The sequence below is a fragment of the Phyllostomus discolor genome, chromosome 13, assembly GCF_004126475.2.
Source record: "Phyllostomus discolor isolate MPI-MPIP mPhyDis1 chromosome 13, mPhyDis1.pri.v3, whole genome shotgun sequence".
NCBI classification, from domain to species: Eukaryota; Metazoa; Chordata; class Mammalia; order Chiroptera; family Phyllostomidae; genus Phyllostomus; species Phyllostomus discolor.
The window spans coordinates 72,973,071-72,992,085 of record NC_040915.2 but is presented as its reverse complement, the minus strand read 5'-3'; the positions used below and the strand labels follow the sequence as shown (position 1 = coordinate 72,992,085).

The 19,015-nt window shown below is 43.1% G+C and overlaps 1 protein-coding gene across 1 annotated transcript in view; it reads left to right on the top strand.

The window, feature by feature from the left end:
* Positions 1–6,412: 6,412 nt before the first annotated feature.
* The window catches only part of LOC114510247 (olfactory receptor 8D1-like), a 56,007-nt gene continuing 43,404 nt past the window's right edge, over positions 6,413–19,015 (top strand). The window contains 3 exon segments of the mRNA XM_036013662.1: positions 6,413–6,593; positions 10,721–10,798; positions 11,256–11,385. Coding sequence (XP_035869555.1) covers positions 6,413–6,593; positions 10,721–10,798; positions 11,256–11,385 — 389 coding nt within the window.

The window sequence follows — 19,015 nt, the reverse complement described above, 5'->3', positions numbered from 1 at the left end:
AGTCTGTGGTGAGACCTTAAAACTAACATTTTTAAAAATTTCTCAGAAGAGTCTGATATGGAATCAGAATTGAAAACCACAGATCTAGGCCAATGTTTTCAACCTAGGTAAGCATCAGAATTGTCTGTGGAAATTTATAAATGTACATTAATATTTACATGTGCCCAGGACCTACTCAAATCTCACAAAATTCAAAGTTCTGGTTCCAGGGCAGGGGTTCATTTACCAAGTGCAGCAGGGAATTCTTAGGGATAGTGCTGGATTGGAGCCATGAATTCAAGCAAACTGCCTTAGTTTACTTGTAAAGAGGTAGAGGTTCTGAAATATTAAACATGAAACTAAATCATGCATAAACCTAGGTATTGTGTGAGAGAAACAGAGCATTTCAGTTTTTAATATTTCACTTTTCACCTATGTGCATCGGATCTTCCTGAGTGTGAAGGAAGAGACCATATACAACAATGTCATTATTGCAAAAAGAGTGAAGGACACAGCCTTGCTCCATCTATAGAAATTGATTCATTATGTTTGATGATTTTGCTTGATGTGTTAAATTACATAATTTTACTTCTAACTAGCTGTTTGTTGTTGAATGTGTGAAGATCTAAAAGGTAAGCAAGGGAAAAACAATAGGTTTATTTAAAAATTGTTGTGGCCACATTGGCCCATAACAACTATAGTTAATAAGTAACCTACAACAGAATTAGGTGGTTTTAATGTTATAACATGTAAGACTGTAGGTGAAGGGCAAGGTGGTATGCTGTGTGTAGGGTCTGGGAGGAGTGAACCTTGCAAGCACCTTTTGCACAAACTCAAAGATTTGGGCACCAGAGGAAAGAGCACTGAGGATGTGTGGCCACCGTGTGCCACCAGAGATGTCCTGCACCTGAAGGAGGCGGGAGATGAGATTTTTCTGGCTCCACAACACTATACAAATTAATCAGGCAGTGAGTAATTTTTAAATCAAAAGTGTAGCTTGCTCTGATCTGAAAGTAGCATGATGCACAAATGTGATTAAGACACCCAAGTGCCAAGCTACCCTGGGAGATAATTTTCCCTTTACATACAATAATGTTGGAACCAGACACAGGTCATTAGTATGGATAACCCATAGTCTGCTGTGTATTCTGTCACATCGTCCTTCTGTCAACTGGAAGGTCAGACTAGGTCACCCTATCCTCAGCCAGGTGGGGTCTCCAGAGAGGAGACCAGTAGCAGGACAGCAAACTATCCAAATCCTGTTTGAAGGACACAGGGAACCCAAAGTTCTCTAATGACAGGTTGGGCCTCATAAAATATTCCTGGGAGGACAGCCACAACAGCCACATCTTACACCATCTCTCTCCTGAGGTAAGCTTGCCCCACTGTGGCAGGCAGACCACCCATGTATCAACAAGACCCAGACCCACACCCACACCCTCAGTCCACCTCTCCTCTAAGCAGCGGACTGTCCACCTGACAGCTTCTCTTAAGGAGCTCACTGGACTCCCAAACTGAAGTTGTTCTAGGTGCCCACCTTCTCTCATCAACCTGTTCTCATGTAATCTTTGTTCTCTCACAAATGACATTATTATTCTACCAGTTCCTTGAGTCCTACATGTGTAAGATATTCTTGATGCTCCCTTTTTCCTTATTTGAAATCTATCACCATCTTGTCAATTTTACCTCCAAAACATGTCTTAAATTCCTCCATATTTCTAAGCCGTAATCATCTCTACCTTAAATATTATGCAAAGATCTTACAGAAATCTTCCAACTGTTCTGCCTTCTTCCACTCTAACTGCCACTCAAATACCAGACTAGTCTTTAAAACTGTTATTAGATCACATCACTTTTTTGCTTAATACAAGTAAGTAGCTTATTGCCCTTCAAATGAAGTCCCAACTCCTTAACTGGATTTGAGGGTTAGCTTTATTAACTGGGCTACAGTAACCAACACCAACACAGGCATGGCTGTGAAGGTGTTTTTGTAGCTGCGATTCACGTCTATAATCATTTGACTTTAAGAAGATTACCCTTGATAATGTGGTTGTGCCTAATCCAGTCAGTTGAAAGACCTTAAGAGCAAAAACTGAAGCTTCCTGGAGATAAAAAAAAAAAAAAAAAGTTCTGCTTCAACACTAAAAGCATCAGTTCTTGGCCAAGTTTTCAGCCTATGATCCTGCCCTACAAATGTTGGACTTACCAGCCCCACAATTACATGACATGTGAGCCAATTCCTTGACTAAATCTCTATTTACTCCTCTTCTCCTTATCCTTCTCTCTCTCTCATATATGTAGCTCACCACTCTTCAGCTGCAGTAGTTGTTCCATTTCCTGATAATCCACAGTTCTCTTGCCTCCAGTCTTTACACGTGCTCTTCCCTCCCCCAAGAATGTGAACATTCTTTATTACATCTCTTCTTGGATGCCTTCTTCCCACCATTCAACACGCAGATGACTGTCACCTTCTCAAAGAAGTTATCCTGACCTCCCTACTCAAAATAGCTTTCCTGCATCCTCTCTCACAACACTTCCACAGTCAGCAATTATATTTTAATTCACTTAGTTGCAGTTTACATCTGCCACTAGACCCCAAGTCCCATCTAGGGACTATTTCTGCTTTGCTAGTCCTTAAAAACTCAGGTGCCTACCATAGTGCCTGGTACACAATAGGTGTTCAATAAGTATATGCCAAATGAATTAATAATACTCTCTTTATTATAGAAAAATACCTAAAAAGGCATGGTGAAAGGGTCCTGGACTAAAATTTAGGACATTTTTGTTTAGTCCTCACTCTGCCACTGAGAGACTTGAGTAAATGTTTTGCCTCTCCAGAATCCACACCTGTATATGGGAAAGACATTGGATTTTGTAATCATAAGAATATTTAACTTCCTGAGACTCTCTGGGTTGGTCTCTGATATGTAGCAAGGGGCCCTTTGGGGTCTGACTGCAGCTGAGGAATCCAGTTGCAAAGTGACTCACTCACATGGGTAACAAAGCAGTGCTGGAGGGTGTATTCCTTCCCCATGGACACTCCACAGACTGTTTTACTATCCTCAGGACAGGGAGGCTGGTTTCCCCAAAAGAGTAATCCTGGAGAAATGCCAAGTTAAGTCCTCTGCAGTATTTTATTGGCCACAGATCTGAGTCCTGTTTAATGTGAGCGAGGACTATACAAGGGCATAAGTACTAGGAGAGAAGAATTGTGGGGGTCATCTTGGATGCTGGCCCCCACGAAGGGTCAAATAGCAGTGGGTATCCTTAAGTGGTAACAAGGAGATTGTATGTTAGCACTTACATTCTTTTTTGATTCCTAAAATGATGGAACACTTTCAAGTAACAAAAAGGTGATGGTAACCCAGAAAACCACCAGAGACACAGCCCATTCCACCCCAGGAATGCTGCTTGCTGGGAGTTAATGGAAATGATCCAAATCTCTCTCCTTCTGCCTTTCAGACATATCTGTTATCATTTCACAGAGAAATAATTCTGCCAACCTGGGAAATTTGAAAGGTCTTTACAGAAACAACCTCTTGACTTTTTTCTTCCTAACTTGATAAATTTGAAGTGTTCAAACATTCTTGGATCTTCTTGCTGAGGTTCTCTTTAAACACAGAGGTGTAGAATTCAGTAACAGAAACACAGGCAGCAAGACTCTTTCTGTATGTGGTGAGGGACATACAGCAAGACTCTCTTTCTGTATGTGGTGAGGGACATTCTTGCTCTTCGAGAGCAAAAATGTAAGAGAGTCATGGAGAAAAGTTGAGGGAGATTTTAAAAAGAGAAGAAAGAAAGGATAAAAAAGGAGAGAAAGAGAGGTGAGAGGGAAATAAAAACTAAAACATTTTTACATAGCAAAGGAAACTACTAAGAAAATGAAAATACAACCCACTAAATGGAAGAACATATTTGCCCATGATACATCTGATAAGGCAGTTAATATCCAAACAACAAATGCTGGTGAGAAAGTGGAGAAATGGGAACACTTATACCCTGTCGGTGGGAATGCAGACTGGTATAGCTACTGTGGAAAGCAGTATGCAGATACCTCAAAAAATCAAAAATGGAACTGCCTTATGACCCAGTGATTCCACCTCTAGGGATATATCTGAAGAAACCAGAAACACTAATTTGAAAAAATATATGCACACCTGTGTTGCAGTGTTATTTACAATAGTAGAGATTTGGAAGCAACTCAAGTGCCCACCAGTAGATGAGTGGATGAAAAGCTGTGGTACATTTACACAATGGAATATGACTCAGTTGTAAAACAGAGGGAAATCTTACCTTTTGTGACAGCATGGGTAGGCCTGGAGAGTATGAAGCTAAGTGAAGTAATCAAGTCAGAAAAAGACACTTATATGTAGAATCTAATGAACAAAATAAACAAATAACCAAGATAGAAACAGACTCATTGATATGAAAAAAAAAAAAACAGACTGACAGCTATCAGAGGGGAAGGGGGTTGGGAGGCTGGGTGATAAAGGTGAAGGGATTAAAATAAAAAAACCCTCATGGACAGACAACAGTATGGTGATTATGAGAGGGAAAGGTGCCCCAGTCAGTGTGGCTCAGTGGATTGATTGAGCACCAGCTTGCAAAACAAAGAGTCACCAGTTTGATTCCCAGTCAGGACACGTGCCTGGGTTGTAGGCCAGGTCCCCAGTAGAGGGTGTATGAGAGGCAACCACACATGGAAGTTTCTCTCCCTCTTGTTCTCCCTCTAAAATTAAATAAAGACAATCTTAAAAAAAAAGGAGGGAAATGGGTGTGGGGGAAGGTAAAAGAGGGCAAATGGGGAAAAATAGTGACAGAAAGAGACTTGACTTTGAATGGTGGACACACAATATAATATAAAGATGATGTGTTATAGAATTGTACCCTTGAAACCTACAAATTTTATTAACCAATGTTACCTCAATTAATTCAATAAAAATTTTTTTAAAGAAATACAGTTGTGATAGGCAAATTTTCACTGCAGCAGGAAATATTAGACAAGATACCAGAGAACACCTGCAAACCAGGAAGATGGAGCTGAAACCCACCAAACAGAAGCTCATGCTTATACTTGATGAGTCAGGGAGATGGAGGAAATGGTCCCCTGGCACCATTCATAGGCGTGTTTAATATTGGCCTGACCTGAGCAGTGGATAAAACAGGAAGAACAGGGGTCCTGGACAGGGGAGACCACTTATTAGGCTGAATCTCTCAGAAGGCCATATGGTTTTTCACTGAGCAGTGATTGGCATCCCAGAAGCACCTCGTGTGACACCCTCACCAGGCCCTGTCTCTAGCATCTTCACTCAGTGTTGAGAACTGCCCTGCCTGGTTTCAGGAGCTGCAACCCCCCATGGCTAAGTCTGAGTGAGAGACCTCCAAACCAGAAGTCACTAAGAAGACAAAGCTTATCTTCCTGGCAGGAACACCGCTTCTGCTCCTTGCCTGGCCCTCATTGCTTGATCAGTTAGCCAATGATGGGTAAGATTCCCCAAGGGGGGAACCACCCAGGACAGGCATGATCATGTGAAAAAGCCCTCAAGGAAGGATTTGGGGTGCTGTGGAAAAAGGGGTGATTGCCCTTCACCCCTCAGCTTTCACAAAGCCTGAGTTCTCATTCTGCCCGCAAGAAGTCTCCAATCTCTTGGCTGCCTTGTCCCCTCTGCCTGACTCAAGCCTGTAACAATGACAAGAGGCAGTGCAACCCTGTACTGGAAAATGGCGGGCTTCCCTGGGGTGATTAGGCCTGAGAAAGGATATGTAAAATCCTGTGAAGACTGCTTTGCTGAGGATGCTTTTAATTAGATTATAAAGGTCCAGGCAGGAAATGAGCTTATTCCCTTAAGTTTTGTAGCCTTTTTAGGTGGTAGACCCCAACTCAGTGTGAGCCCTATTAGTTCTTTGAATGTTATCAATCATTTGATCCTCACTGCCAGACAATGATTGATAAGCTGTATCTGTATTCCTACCCCCCCAAAAAAACAAACAAAAGCCTGTTTAGGCAGTGGTGCAGTGCACTATCCTCTTGAGAGAGTTTCTAGGCCACTCCGAGGCACCCTCCCCTTGAGAAGGTAGCCGTGCCATCCCTTTTCCTCCATAGGACTCGGTAGTCCGTGTGAATTTCTCTAGTGTCTCATCCATCCACAGTGCCTCGGATACTGCTGGCCAGTATCTGTGTCAACCCAACAGTCCAGGAGACCATGGCCCTTCTGCTCCACTGCAGCCATAGGGAACCCTTCGAGGTCAGAGCTCCCGCTCAAGAATGAGTACCTTCCAGGGCACAGGGACCATGGCTGAGGGCACAGATGCTTGTAAATAGGAGATGAGGCATCCCCAGAGACTGGGGCAGGTACACTTGGAAGGATAGGCTCCACCCACAACTGTGTTTAAAATATGGCTGAGGCAGATCACTGAAGTGAAACTCGAACAGATGCTTTTAACGTTGGAAGTTGTCTCTCACACTGGAAGATCAGCACCAGAGTGTGGCAAGACCAGCTATGCTCTAATTGCTAGAGAAGGGTCAGGAGAAAACATCCCTGACAAGGACGTGACAGATTCAGATGCGCCGAAGGAAGTCCTCACTGATGTGGGTGCACAGGGGAAATGGGCAGGTGTGCTCGAGTTCAGAATGTTCACAGGTGACATGAGAGAAAGAAACATGTTCACATGTGCCAGACATTATGTTCTTGCTCCTCTTAATTCTCATGACAGTCCTGAGAGATTCTCTGCTGGTGTTTCCATGATACAGATGATGGAAGTTAAGGCCAGGGAGAGTAAAAACTGCCTTACATTACAGCAGAGGTTAAATTAATAGCCAATACTCAGTTTACTCTTACTATATGCCAAGCACTCCCCTGAGCATCTGCCCTATGAGGTGGGTGATGCTATTGTCCCCACTTTCCAGATGAAGGTGATACAATGAGATTACGGTAAACCCGGAATCCAAGCCAGGGCATCAGCTGCAAGTCCTGGTCTTCCAACCAACGTATCACACCAAGCTGCCTTGTGACAGGTTCAGGGAATAAAAGGGGGCCATCTGACCTCAGAGACACCCCCCTGGAAGGTGGGACTCCTGCCTCTGTGCAGCAGCAGGTTTCCCTCCCTGTAGTTGTGGGAAGACAGAGGGCTCAAGTGAGAATGAGCTGAAGTTTTTGCTTCACATAAAGCAAATAGAAGAGTTTCTGGCACAGGAAATAATCAGCAAACACTTCCTAATTTTACTATTTGCTGCCTCCAGGCTTATACTTTGTGGCTCTCTCTGGCTGAAAGGCCTACACTCAGAATAGAGCATGCACATGGGCTACATTTAATTCTGGATTTGAATCCCAGTTTGGCCACATACTATCATTGTTAACTTGGACAAGTTATTTATTATTACTAAGACTCAGTTTCTTCCACTGAAAATAGCATTAATTAAAGCTTCCTCAGGAGGCTATTGTGACGATGAAATGAGAAAACATATTTAAATACTCAGCACAGTGCCTAGTAAGCATGTGGTAAATATTAGCTGTGGTTTTGTTATTAACATCACTGAAGACTCAGCCCTGGCATTCTCTTTCCAGGATTTCCCTCAACTCCAGGGCTATCTTCCTTCATCCAAGCCACCAGGGAGAGACGTTGCATCATCAACCCATAGTCCAAGAGCTAGCACAACACCTTTGTTTCAACCCCTATCAGCATTTATAACTACTCTGAGCTACTGAATTTCTTAATTTCTCATTACTTAGATCTCAAAATGAAAAAATAAAAAGGTTTGTGTCTAGTTCTAGGCTTTATAGACAATAGGAGGCCACGCTGGTCCAAGGCTCAGGAATGAGTGGGGATCTTGCTAAATCTAGAACGGATGCCAGTAGACAGGCTGTGATTGTGTTGTCAGGTAAACACTAGGCAAAGTATTTTTACTTGTAGGACATTGTTTGGAAATGCTTCATTGTTTCTAGTAGCCTCATGAAACAGAACTAGGAAGTCTCACCCAACAGAGAAAGTAAATACAAAATAGAACTTTTTGTGGAACAAACACATGCACTTACCGAATGCACATTTCCTCTTCTAAAGCAATCTGAGCACATGTCTGTCCTGATGACATGCCCATGGCTCTGGAGCAGGATGAAGGGTGGCCTCAAAGACACATTCATTCCTAATCCCTGGAATCTGTAAACGTGGCCTTCTCTGCAAAAGAGTGATTATTGCCTTATATGACAAACAGAATTAATTATGATTCCTGAGGGGAAGAGATTATCTTTAGTTATCTGCCTGAGCCCTACATGCAATCATATACATCCTTAAGAAAGTAGAAGGGAAACTAAACACAGAAGACAGACACATGGAAGAGGCGGGTTGTGGGAAGACCGAGGCCACACACCCAGGAGGGCCAGGGCAGCCACCATAAAAAGCTAGAAGAGGCAAGGAATCAACACCACCCTAGAGGCCTGGGAGGAAGGGAGGCCCCCAACCTGGAGAAGGGCAGGGGTTTCCCTTAACACATCGGAGCCCTTCATCTGCAGAACGTGTTATCTGCAGACCCGAAAACAAATACTACAGGAACACTTTTTTCCCCATAAGTGATAGGCGCACCCCGCGACTGATCCTAGGGCGAAGTGGAGAGACACAGGAGAGGCCACAGAGGTCTGCCAGTCACCATCACGGGGAAGACAAAGGAACATAGGCAGCGGCCAGCTGCCCCCAGCTCCCCCCACGCTCGATCATCATCGCAGCAGCGTCTGGTAGCAGGGGGCAGTATTGGGCCGTCACGGATTTGGAACCCCATCTCCCATAACATTTTCCCATGAAGGTGGTCCTCTGAAGCCCCGGCAGCCTGAACACGGAGGACACGCCCACCTTCCCAGGGAACGAAGGCCTTTTCCCCTGCGGTGCAAAGATCCGAAGAGCCAAAGCAGTGCAAGAGCAATTAAAAAAAAAAAAAAAAAAAGGTTGTGATTCAGCGCCACCTACAGGAAAACAATAGAAAGACTTCTTATGAAGTGTCACTGGTGCCTAGATGCCTAACTGGAGAAGGAATCTGTCAAATACCAGGAATCACCAAAGTAACAAGCCAGCTCAGGAAGAAAATTAAAAATCTCCAGAAAACAAATTCAAATACATGGAAATGTGTGACTTAAATGACGGAGAATTCAAGATTGCAGTTCTTAATATGTTCAACTAGATGCAAGAAAACACAGATAAGCAGTTTAATAAATAGAAACAAAACCAACAAACAAAACAAGTACTTTACCAAAGAGATTGAAACTTTAAAAAGCCAAGTAGAAATTGTGGAGACAAAGAACTCAATAAAAAAAGATAAAGAATGAACTAGTGAGCTGACCGGATGGAGGGAAGGATGAGCGATATCAAAGACAGGAATCTAGAAATGACGCAGAAGGAAGAAGAGCAAGACTTACATGTGAAAAATAGAATAAAAGAGCTCTGGAGAACTGCTACCAGGGTTCCTCAAAAAGAGCAATGCAGGAGCGACAGGCACCCCAGAATAAGAGAGGGACAAGGAAGCTGAGGGCCTATTCAATAGTGGACAAAGGCTTCCCAAATCCACGGAGAGAACAAGGTCCTTGAACCAAAGAAGCAGACAGAACATCTACTACCTCAATGCCAAAAGGCCTCTCCAAAGCATATGGTATTAAAACTGCCCAAACTAATTGGCAGAGAGAGAATTCTCAAGGCAGCCAAGGAAAAGACAACAGTAACCGGCAAGGGAAAACCCACTAGATTATCACCAGACTTCTCAGCAGAAACCCTAAAAGCTACAAGAAAGTGGAACCAAATGTTCAAACTACTGAGAGAGAGAAACTCCCAGCCAAAAGTAACATATCCAGACTGTTGTCTGTGTTTATGAGGGTTTTTTTCTTTGCTTAACTCCTTCACATTTTTACCCACTCCCCAAACCCCCCTCCCCTCTGATGGCTGTCAGTCTGTTCTCTGTATCTATGAGTCTGTTTCTATTTTGTTTGTTAGTTTATTTTGTTCTTTAGATTCCACATATAAGTGAAATCATAATATGGTCCTTGTCTGTCTCTGGCTGGCTTATTTCACCTAGTATAACATCTGTGAAGCACATATTTTATAATGTTTCCCAGTGATTCCCACAGATTAAGGTGGTAGCTGGTTTGATAGTGTACTCATCTTGGCTGACTCTCTACTCCCAGGACAGCATTCTCAGATAAACTGCTTGTACTTGGACCCTGGCCTCCAAGTCTCCTCTTGGCAGAATGCTGCCTTGGTTTGTTCAGGCTGCTGTAACAGAATGCCATAACCTGGGGTACTTGTAAATAACAGAAACGTATGTCTCATAGTCTAGAGGCCGGGAGGTCCAAGATCAAGGTGCTGGAAGATTTGGAGTCTGGTAAGGACCCACTTCCTCAGTGATGGCTGTCTCCTCATTGGAACCTCCCATGGCATAAGGAGTGAGCTAGATCCTTGGGGATTCTTTTATAAGGACACTAATTCCAATATAAGGGCTCTTCCCTTATGATCAAATTTCCTCTCAAAGGCTCCACTTCCTAATATTATAATTTTGGGGGTTATATTTCCAACATCTGAATTTTGGGGATCACCATCATCAGACCATAGCAAACACCAACTAAAATTATTTTCATGTGCAAATTAGGAATGCACATACTACCTAAATTAAACTATTTTTTAAAATTTAGTTAATGATAGCTATGAAAGTACCTGGAAAGTAATAGACAACAATCTATGTTGTTAACTTCCCACTCCTTTCTCTTAGGCTGGAGGATGGATTCGATTTCAGAAAAACAGGCAGCTACAAATATTGCAATAATGGAGGCAAGAAATGGCAAGGATCGTAAGTCGGCCACAGCTGTGGGGAGAGTGAACTGCACTGGGAGGAACCCAAGACTGAGAATAAACAAAACTAATAATGCGCCTTCTCCAGGATTTCAACATTTACTTTCTTTCCTCAGGAGAGCAAGATTAATCTGGAGCTTTGCATTTGACAGAAGGATTTTATCTCATTTTTGCCACTCTAGCCCTGTAGCTGTCTAAAGATAAGACCTTCCTCTCAAATTCTTTTGCTTCCTGTCTCTCCTAAACTGGTTTTTCAGAGAGCCTTACTGCTCAGAGGCTGAAAGTTTCCTCTTGAGAGGATACAATATAGGCACTTACATTTGTTGAATGAATGTTCATCTTCCAAGCTTCTAGCTCTGCAGATGCAAGTAAGGTTACCATCCACAAACTATGAGAATAAACACTAGTTTACCCTGACGGAGCATCTCCACATAACCCACGTGTACTTTTCCAAGCATCTTACAGATATTGTCAGAATAAGATTCCAGTTCAGTCTCATTCTGAAAATGGTGTTCTGAACAACTTGCCACAAGAATCCCAAGGAAGCTTTCAGCCACTCTGCACGATCACTGTCATCACGTTCGGGTGCGTTCGTTTGTTTCCACCATCTGTAATTCAACTTTCATTTTGTTTAATTCTCAATTATTTCTCCTACAACACGGAATATTCACAGGTCATCTGCACCAATTTCTTGGATTCTGTTTTCTCCCAGGCTGTGTCCGTCACCTTTATTTAGCATGCTTGGGTCCTTCGGGCCTACCTTTCCTCTCCCCTGCTGTGTGTCCCTGCTGGGCACACTGTCATCCCCACCCCCACCCACCCCAGCTGTGAGAGTGCTCTACAGTCTTCAGGCTGGCAGTGCTCTGACCTTTAGAAGTTTCCTTTCCTAACCAATAGCCCCCTTTCCTGGTGAAGTTTCTATGAGGTTGGTTAGGTGCACATCCTGCAGCTTATTGGCTTCAACTGTGCTGTCCTTTGGTGTGGTCTCTTACAGGCTGATAGGGAGGAAGAGAAACCAATAGTGCAACTGTTTGGATACTGAAAATTGAAAATTGAACATAAAGAACCAGTGCCTCCAAAAAGAGTATCAGATATCAGAGACTGCTGTGACCCCAGGGTAATACCAGGGTGGAGGGCAAGTGCTCTGCGCTGCATGGGTTTCTTCAGCTTTAACTGTCCAGGTATTGTAAGAAGAGTTCTCAAGTTAGAGTTTCATAATGTATTCCCTAGCTTGTGATAAATGTCTAAGTTTCTAAGAAACAGATCACTTTAATTCTATTTACCTCTTTTCTTGATATATATCAAAAAATACTTTTACCATTCTATGCAGAAATATCCTCATATTTACCCTCTTTCCTCCTAGAGGTCTAAGCTTCCCTCTGGAATTCTTTCCCTTCTACCTGAGTAACTCATTTTAGAATTATTTGAATGTGGCACTACTGATATGGGTTTTCTACTTTCATTCATCTCAAAATGTTTCTCTTCCAGGTGATTCCTTTTTATAATTCTGATTTTCTTAGGATGTCATTTGCATACCACATGAAGCTGAGAACCCACACTACACATTCTCAAGGCCGACCTGAGGAAGGCGTGCTCCAGCCCATTCCCTGTCCAGCAGCAATTCCTTGCCTCATCCTTCTTCCTCCTATTTTAGGCAAGTATCTAGGTTTTCTAATTCTTTGCTTGATCGGCTTAATTGGGCTGAATTCTAGCCTTCACACTCCAGTGTACTTTTTCCTTGTTAACTTGTCTGTATAGATCGGTTATTCTTGTGTTTTTACCCTTAAAATGATGAATGGTTTTGTGTCAGAAAATATCATCTCTTATATGCGATGCATGACAACTATTTTTCATCTATTTTTATGCCAATCTGGGGTGCTATGTGCTGGTATCAATGGCCTGTGATTGCTATGTGGCTCTCTGCACTCCTCTGCTGTACCCAGTCACCATGTCCCCCAGGTCTGCGCTCTGCTAATGTCTGGTCTGAGAGTGCTCTGGTTTGCCAGGGTCATGGCCCACACCAGAGGGGTTCTGGGATAGCCTCTGTGGTTCTGACATCATTGACCATTATTTGTGTCCAGGTCTCCCCTTGTGCAGCTCTGCTGCACCAGCTCCCATGCCAACAGGCTGGCACTTTTTGGTGTTGTTGGAGGGGTCATCACAGCATCTAGCATCAGTATCTCGATCTCTCATGCTTTGATTCTCTCCCAGATCCTCCATGTTCCTTCTGCCAAAGTCAGGTGCAGAGCCTTTAACTCACGTGGCTGCATATACTCCCTCTTGCTCTGTTCTGGGGGTCAGGGCATTCACCTATTTAGCTACTCCTTTTCCAAGAACTGTGGACCAGGATGAATGTGCCTCAATCTTCTACATCAGAGTGGTTCCCATGCTTAACCCTTTAACCTACAGCTGAGGAACAAGGATGTTCAGTTTGCCCCAGGGAAAACACTGGAAAGAGTGCTTTTCCAGTGGTGCTGTTTGTATCAGTCAGTTACGGGAAGGCATTGTGCTCAAGTATCTTTTTGTCTACATGTAAGGGAATTTCAGTTTTCTTTCTCAAGTATCTTTCACTTTAAAATAAAATTGAAAGTCACTTGCTTATAGTGTTTTTGAGAATTATGCTATTTTGTGCAATTTAAATTGGTTCATTGCATGCAATTTAGCACCTATTAAGAGCCCATTGTTTACTGGACTCTATACTAGGCCCAACAGATGAATCTAATGAAGTCCCATGCTTTCCATCCCTTCCTTGTTAGGCTAAATGGTTTTGTTCAAGCAACATTTTTGGCTGGGAGATGGAGCAGGTAGTGGTATGAGGACCCAGGAGAGTGAATTTATTGTTTCTTCAGTTATGGGTGCAGCCTTATCACAGAGCAAATGTAGGTACCTTGGGCCATAGGTGAAATAGTCTAAGTTCCTAGAAAGATTGCTTGGCTAGGAAGATCATAAAGCATATCTTTCATATACATATATGTACATACAGGAGAAGGCCTTACACCAGGAGTTTCTTATATGGTTTGACATGTAAAGATAAATCAAACCTAAAATATTTCATTTTCAAGTTTTAGAATGTTTAGGAGTTGGTATAGTAACCTTGGGTAGGTGATCTTGTAATTGGACCAAATTCTTGGGCTTTGGATGCTAGGGCTGAAAACAAAAGAAAAACAAAGGAGAAATTCTATGAATACACATGATTGTGTTAACTGCTACTTCTACCCTGCCCTGGAAACACTCTACGTCATGGGGCATTTAGGAAAATTCTTCTATTCTTTAAAGTAAATTTAGACTTTACTGTCTCTAAGAATATGTTTGGTGTGTATTTATGTGTATGTTACAGTTAACTATTAAAGAATCAAGAAGAAAGAGGAGTCATATTACACTCCCCATGCAGTACAGAGAGAGGGAGGGAGACTTGGAAGGACTCCAGATGTCAAGTAACAAAGACCACCCTGAACTGCTCTGCTGAAAATGCTGCCAGTCTCATTGAATAGCTCTGATTTTGAAGAATACATGCTCATAAACTGCCCTGAGCACAGGCAGGGTGGGGAACTTAGGGTTAGACTCACCTTGTAGAGAGGTAAAGATGCACACCCATGGTGTGGTCAGAAGAATTGGGCAAAGGCTCACTGAGCAGAGGCTGTAATTGGGGTGTCCTTGAGGAGAACTTCTGTCTTAAGTATTTGATATTTTTGGACATGGGGAGAATCATATAAAGTTCTGAATCTATATTTTGCTTTGCTTATATTTCTCCAATTCTTCCTTAAAATTGCATAGGTTCAAAGTGTATCTTGGTACAAGAAACAAGGCAGCAAAGAGAAGTAAGGGCTTTCTCACATTTACTGCTCTGCTGACATGCACACGGAAGGAGCAATATCACACTGAGAAGAAAGGTAGGTTTCCAGTCATGGTCAGAAGCAAGGCAAACATAGATGGGGCAGAAAGCAGCCAGAGAGGCACTTGCATCATGGAACTGACTAAGGAGGAGATAAGAGACAAACCTCATATTCTCCAAATATGCTAAGAGAAGGTCTGTGAAGAAGGTGGAAAAGTCTAATACTTGGATTATGCCTAGATTATGATAATGATGTTTAACATTCACGGAGCATTTATTACACACTTGGGAAGTAGGTGAGGTGCCTTCAATATATTGACTTATTGGAATTGTGTTAATGCCATACTGAACCACTGCTAGTTAGTATCTAGGTTCCGTCAGCCCTCCAGGAACTGTGTCTAGGCACATGGGGATCTTGGGATATGAGGAGTGAGCAAGAGTGAGGAAGGATAAGAGTAGATATTTTTGATATAGATAAAGAAAAAAAACAACTGCTATCAGTATACATGAGTAAGAAATAAGAATAAATCAGAACAATAAGCATACAAGTAGAAAGGAAATATGATGAAGCAAATGCATTAAAGCTCAGGAAACTTCCCTTATATTCGTTCCATGTTGGTATTGGGGTGATAGAGGTGAACGCATAAATCTGACTTGATGAAATACTGGCTTGGATCTTTTGGGAAGATCCTTTTGTCACTGAAGATCAGGAATGATAAAAACTCATGGTACCTTGTCTGGCTCTTGCAACAGCCCAATAAAAGCCATTTATTGCTCTGACAGAAAAGACAACATTTTATAAACTCCAAAAACCTTCATCTCTCTCACAAACCAAGGACAAGTCACACTGCATATCATTTTAGGTTGGTGTTGAGGAATTGCTGGTTCTCAGGGGTCAACAAATAGGAACAGGTTTTGGGATTGCTGCTTTACAGTAGCTGAGAGACATGATTTGATATTCTGTCAGATGTCCTGAAGTGAATCTCTCTGCCACAATACCACCATTCTGTTGCTTCATGACATCATGACATTTTGATGTTCAATAAAGGATTTTTTTTTCTTAGGAAGCATACTTAAAGTTGGGATTCCTTCAGGTTTGGTCCTTGATCTACTTTTCTTGACTCTATCTGAGGCATCTCGTTAGCTCCCATGGCTTCATCAACTGTGTATTTGACAGTGACTCCTAAACTCATAACTCTTGTCTTTATAATTATAGTCCATAATCAGTGGTAACTTAGAGTTATAAAAGTATTGTCAACATTGATGTCCAAATAGAATTATGTATCAATTTGTTGGTGCAGTTTTGGGGTATAAAAAAGAATAAACTATTCTTGAAAAACTCTACATTCTCCTATATTCTAAACAGGTAGGAGAGTACAGAGATAAGTGATAGGCACCACATAGCAGAGTGAGAGTTCAAGAATTTTCAGCTGCAGCTTGGGAAGGGTGCCTTCTTATACACTGTGAAAAAAACATGTCACCTTCTCTGCCCTCACACTTCTATAAACGAAACCCATCATTTACTAATTGTTTAGCTGCTAACAACATAAGTTTAACTGAAATGGCTTAAACACATGAGGGTTCATTTTTCTCCATCATGAAAGACATCTTGAGGTAGAGGTCAGGGCTGATATGAGGATGGAAGTCATGGAGGACTCAGCCTTCCTTTGCTTGGTAGTGACTTTATTTTCATAAATGCATCATGGTTTCCATATGGCTGACAGAGTCCCTGTGGTTTTGTTCACATTCCAAGCAGCAGGAAGACAAAAAGGTGAAAGAAGGCAAGGGGTACTTATTCAATGTGGGACTTCCACTGCATTTCATTAGCCACCTCTGCTTACAAAGCAGAATGGGAAACTTAGCATTCAACTTTTTAACACTGCAACCTGGTAAAAAACAAGAATTTGCTTACTAATTCAGAAGGTGGAAGTGGCTAAGGCAGGCAATTAGCCATTTCTACCAAAAACAAAATTTGTTTCACTCGCTAAGAGGGAGCAGTTTAGGAGTCAGCACTTTCCATCCCTGTTTTTTGCTTTCTTTCTTGGTCCACTCAATGGGAGGAGGATAAATAAATCTGACAGATGTGATGGAAAAACACTGACACGTTGGTTATTGACGGAACTGTGCCCATTGTCTCTGATGTAAGGCAAACTCTTGGCAAGGACAAGTCAGATCTGTGCAATTTCATTTCCTATGTCTATAAAAGACAATGTGCTTGTTAAATCTAATTTATGTAGTTTTCATTTATATAATATATCTAAATGTAATGTTATGTGTGTGTGAGTGTGTGTGTAGTTCTATTACAGTAGACAGTTATTAATGAAAGAGAAGGGAGCCAGACCCTGGAAAAGCCTGATGAAGTCAGGAAACAGCAGTTTCACAGTCACCCCCAAGAGTAACCAGCATCACTCTTGTCAATGAACATCCTGCCTAGTCAACTAGGCAGGAAAGATCACTTTGCAGCCATGGGGCAAGGGAGATAACCAAGAGCAGTTCACCGGATTAATGAAGGGATGGAGAAAACAGTAAGGGAGAATTTCTTTTCCTAAGCACATATGCAGTGGGAGCCAAAATGGTGACCATAAAGGAAAGGAGCCTAGCCAGGGAATATCTGAGAAAAAAAAAATCAGACAGGATATGTTCACGACACCCTGAAAGTTCCATTGAGAGGATGGCTGCAGAGTCAGTGGCAGCTGAGTCCACTAGCTTGGGCTCCCAACCTGGATTTGTAGCTCAATGTCTAACAATCACCCTGCACAATCAACTGAAACTTTGCTAACATGAAGGTTTAAAGCCAAGGAATACAGAGATGCTTCATAAAACTGGAAAGAGGGGTTTATAAGTGGAAGGGCAAAGACCCCAAGCATGGCTGCTGTTGCAGCTGAAAGATCTGTTTGAAATAGCAGCTCTGGAGCTCCTTCCCCACTAGGAGCCCTTAGTTCCCTGCAAGGGTCCTCAACTCAGTCAACATTGATGGGAGGAGGAGATTGTTTGATGTCATTGGGGCAAATTGGTGGGGATCCACTGAGCCCGTGAGACTCAGGTCGCATGCTTGCAGCATACAGGCTTCCACTGATGCAGTGTCAACCTGGAGAGCTCAGAGTAGGGGCTCAGACTGCTGAAGAGACCAGGCTGCTGTGCCCGGGTCTGTCAGAGACACCTATAGACTGCAGCCAGCAGTGATTTTGAAAAGCAGTTTGTTTTATGGGGAGGTTTTATGTGGAGACCCAGACAGTGACTCAGTTGTGTGGCATGGGTACTGGATAGAGCTGGATAGGAGGGACTGAAATGTGGATGGGAAAGGATCCATATGTAGCCACTGTGCCAGCTGAGAGACCAGATAGAAAGCATAGATATCACAGCTGTGGAGCTCCCTCTCCTTAAGACTGTGAGGCCATAATCATACCCAGTGATCCCCAACCCACAGGAACACAGACGGGAAAAGAAAACTGTGGGGTCTGTGGCAGTAAGAAACAGTGTAGTTCCCCACACCTGTGAGAATCGGGGAGCACACATTCAGTGTGAAGTACTCCTGCTGCTTCAGTGCCAGCCTGGAGAGTTCACTGTGTCAGCTCAGATGGTGAGAGAGACCTGCTGCTATGATGGGGCCTCTGGGGGAGGCAGACAGCAGCATCCTAAAGGGGCATTCTGGTTTCTTGGGAGGTGCAAGATGGAGACCCAAAGAGAGAACTGACTGAATGGCTTGGTAAAGAGGACCAGTTTCCCTTCTCTGGAGCCTATGAGTAGGACTCTCCACCCACCCCACCGTGAGCCACTCCTGCCATGGTTGCCGCAGAGAGGAACCTAGCAAACCTGGGATTTTTTTTCACTTCTTTTTGCAGCCATGCCAAGTGATTCTGGGTCTGTGGGTCCTTTCCCACTGAGACGAGCTGCACGGCAAGATTGGAAAATTGCACAACGAGGGGTTTGGGGTCCCACCCAGCTCAGTTCAGGAAACAAACCAGATGCTGTATGAAGCAGAGAGTTTCCAACTGTGTCTTCTGAAAAGTCTGCTGCCTGGGAACTAGACAGAAAAGGGTGGGGCTGCTTGGATATTTTGCAGGAAGGCAACCCGAGTCTCAACCCACACTACTCTGGGAAGGGAAAGGAGTGCCAGCCCCTCTCCTACAGATTTGCAGGCACCACCCCCAAGGGGGATACACTGCAGATCAGCCCTGCCAGAGCTCAGACTCCCCTGCTGGGTGCATTTCTTGTGGGGGAGGGGAGAAGAGTAGCTCAGATCAGGCACAAAGTGTAAGGTCATTGGAGGATATTGCCAAGGAACTGGACAGAGTGCTTAGCCTCCAGGACTGAGGTCTTGGAATGAGAGAGAGAGAGCTTAGTCCCCACCTGCAGACTGGTTGGATCCAATCCCAACTGGAG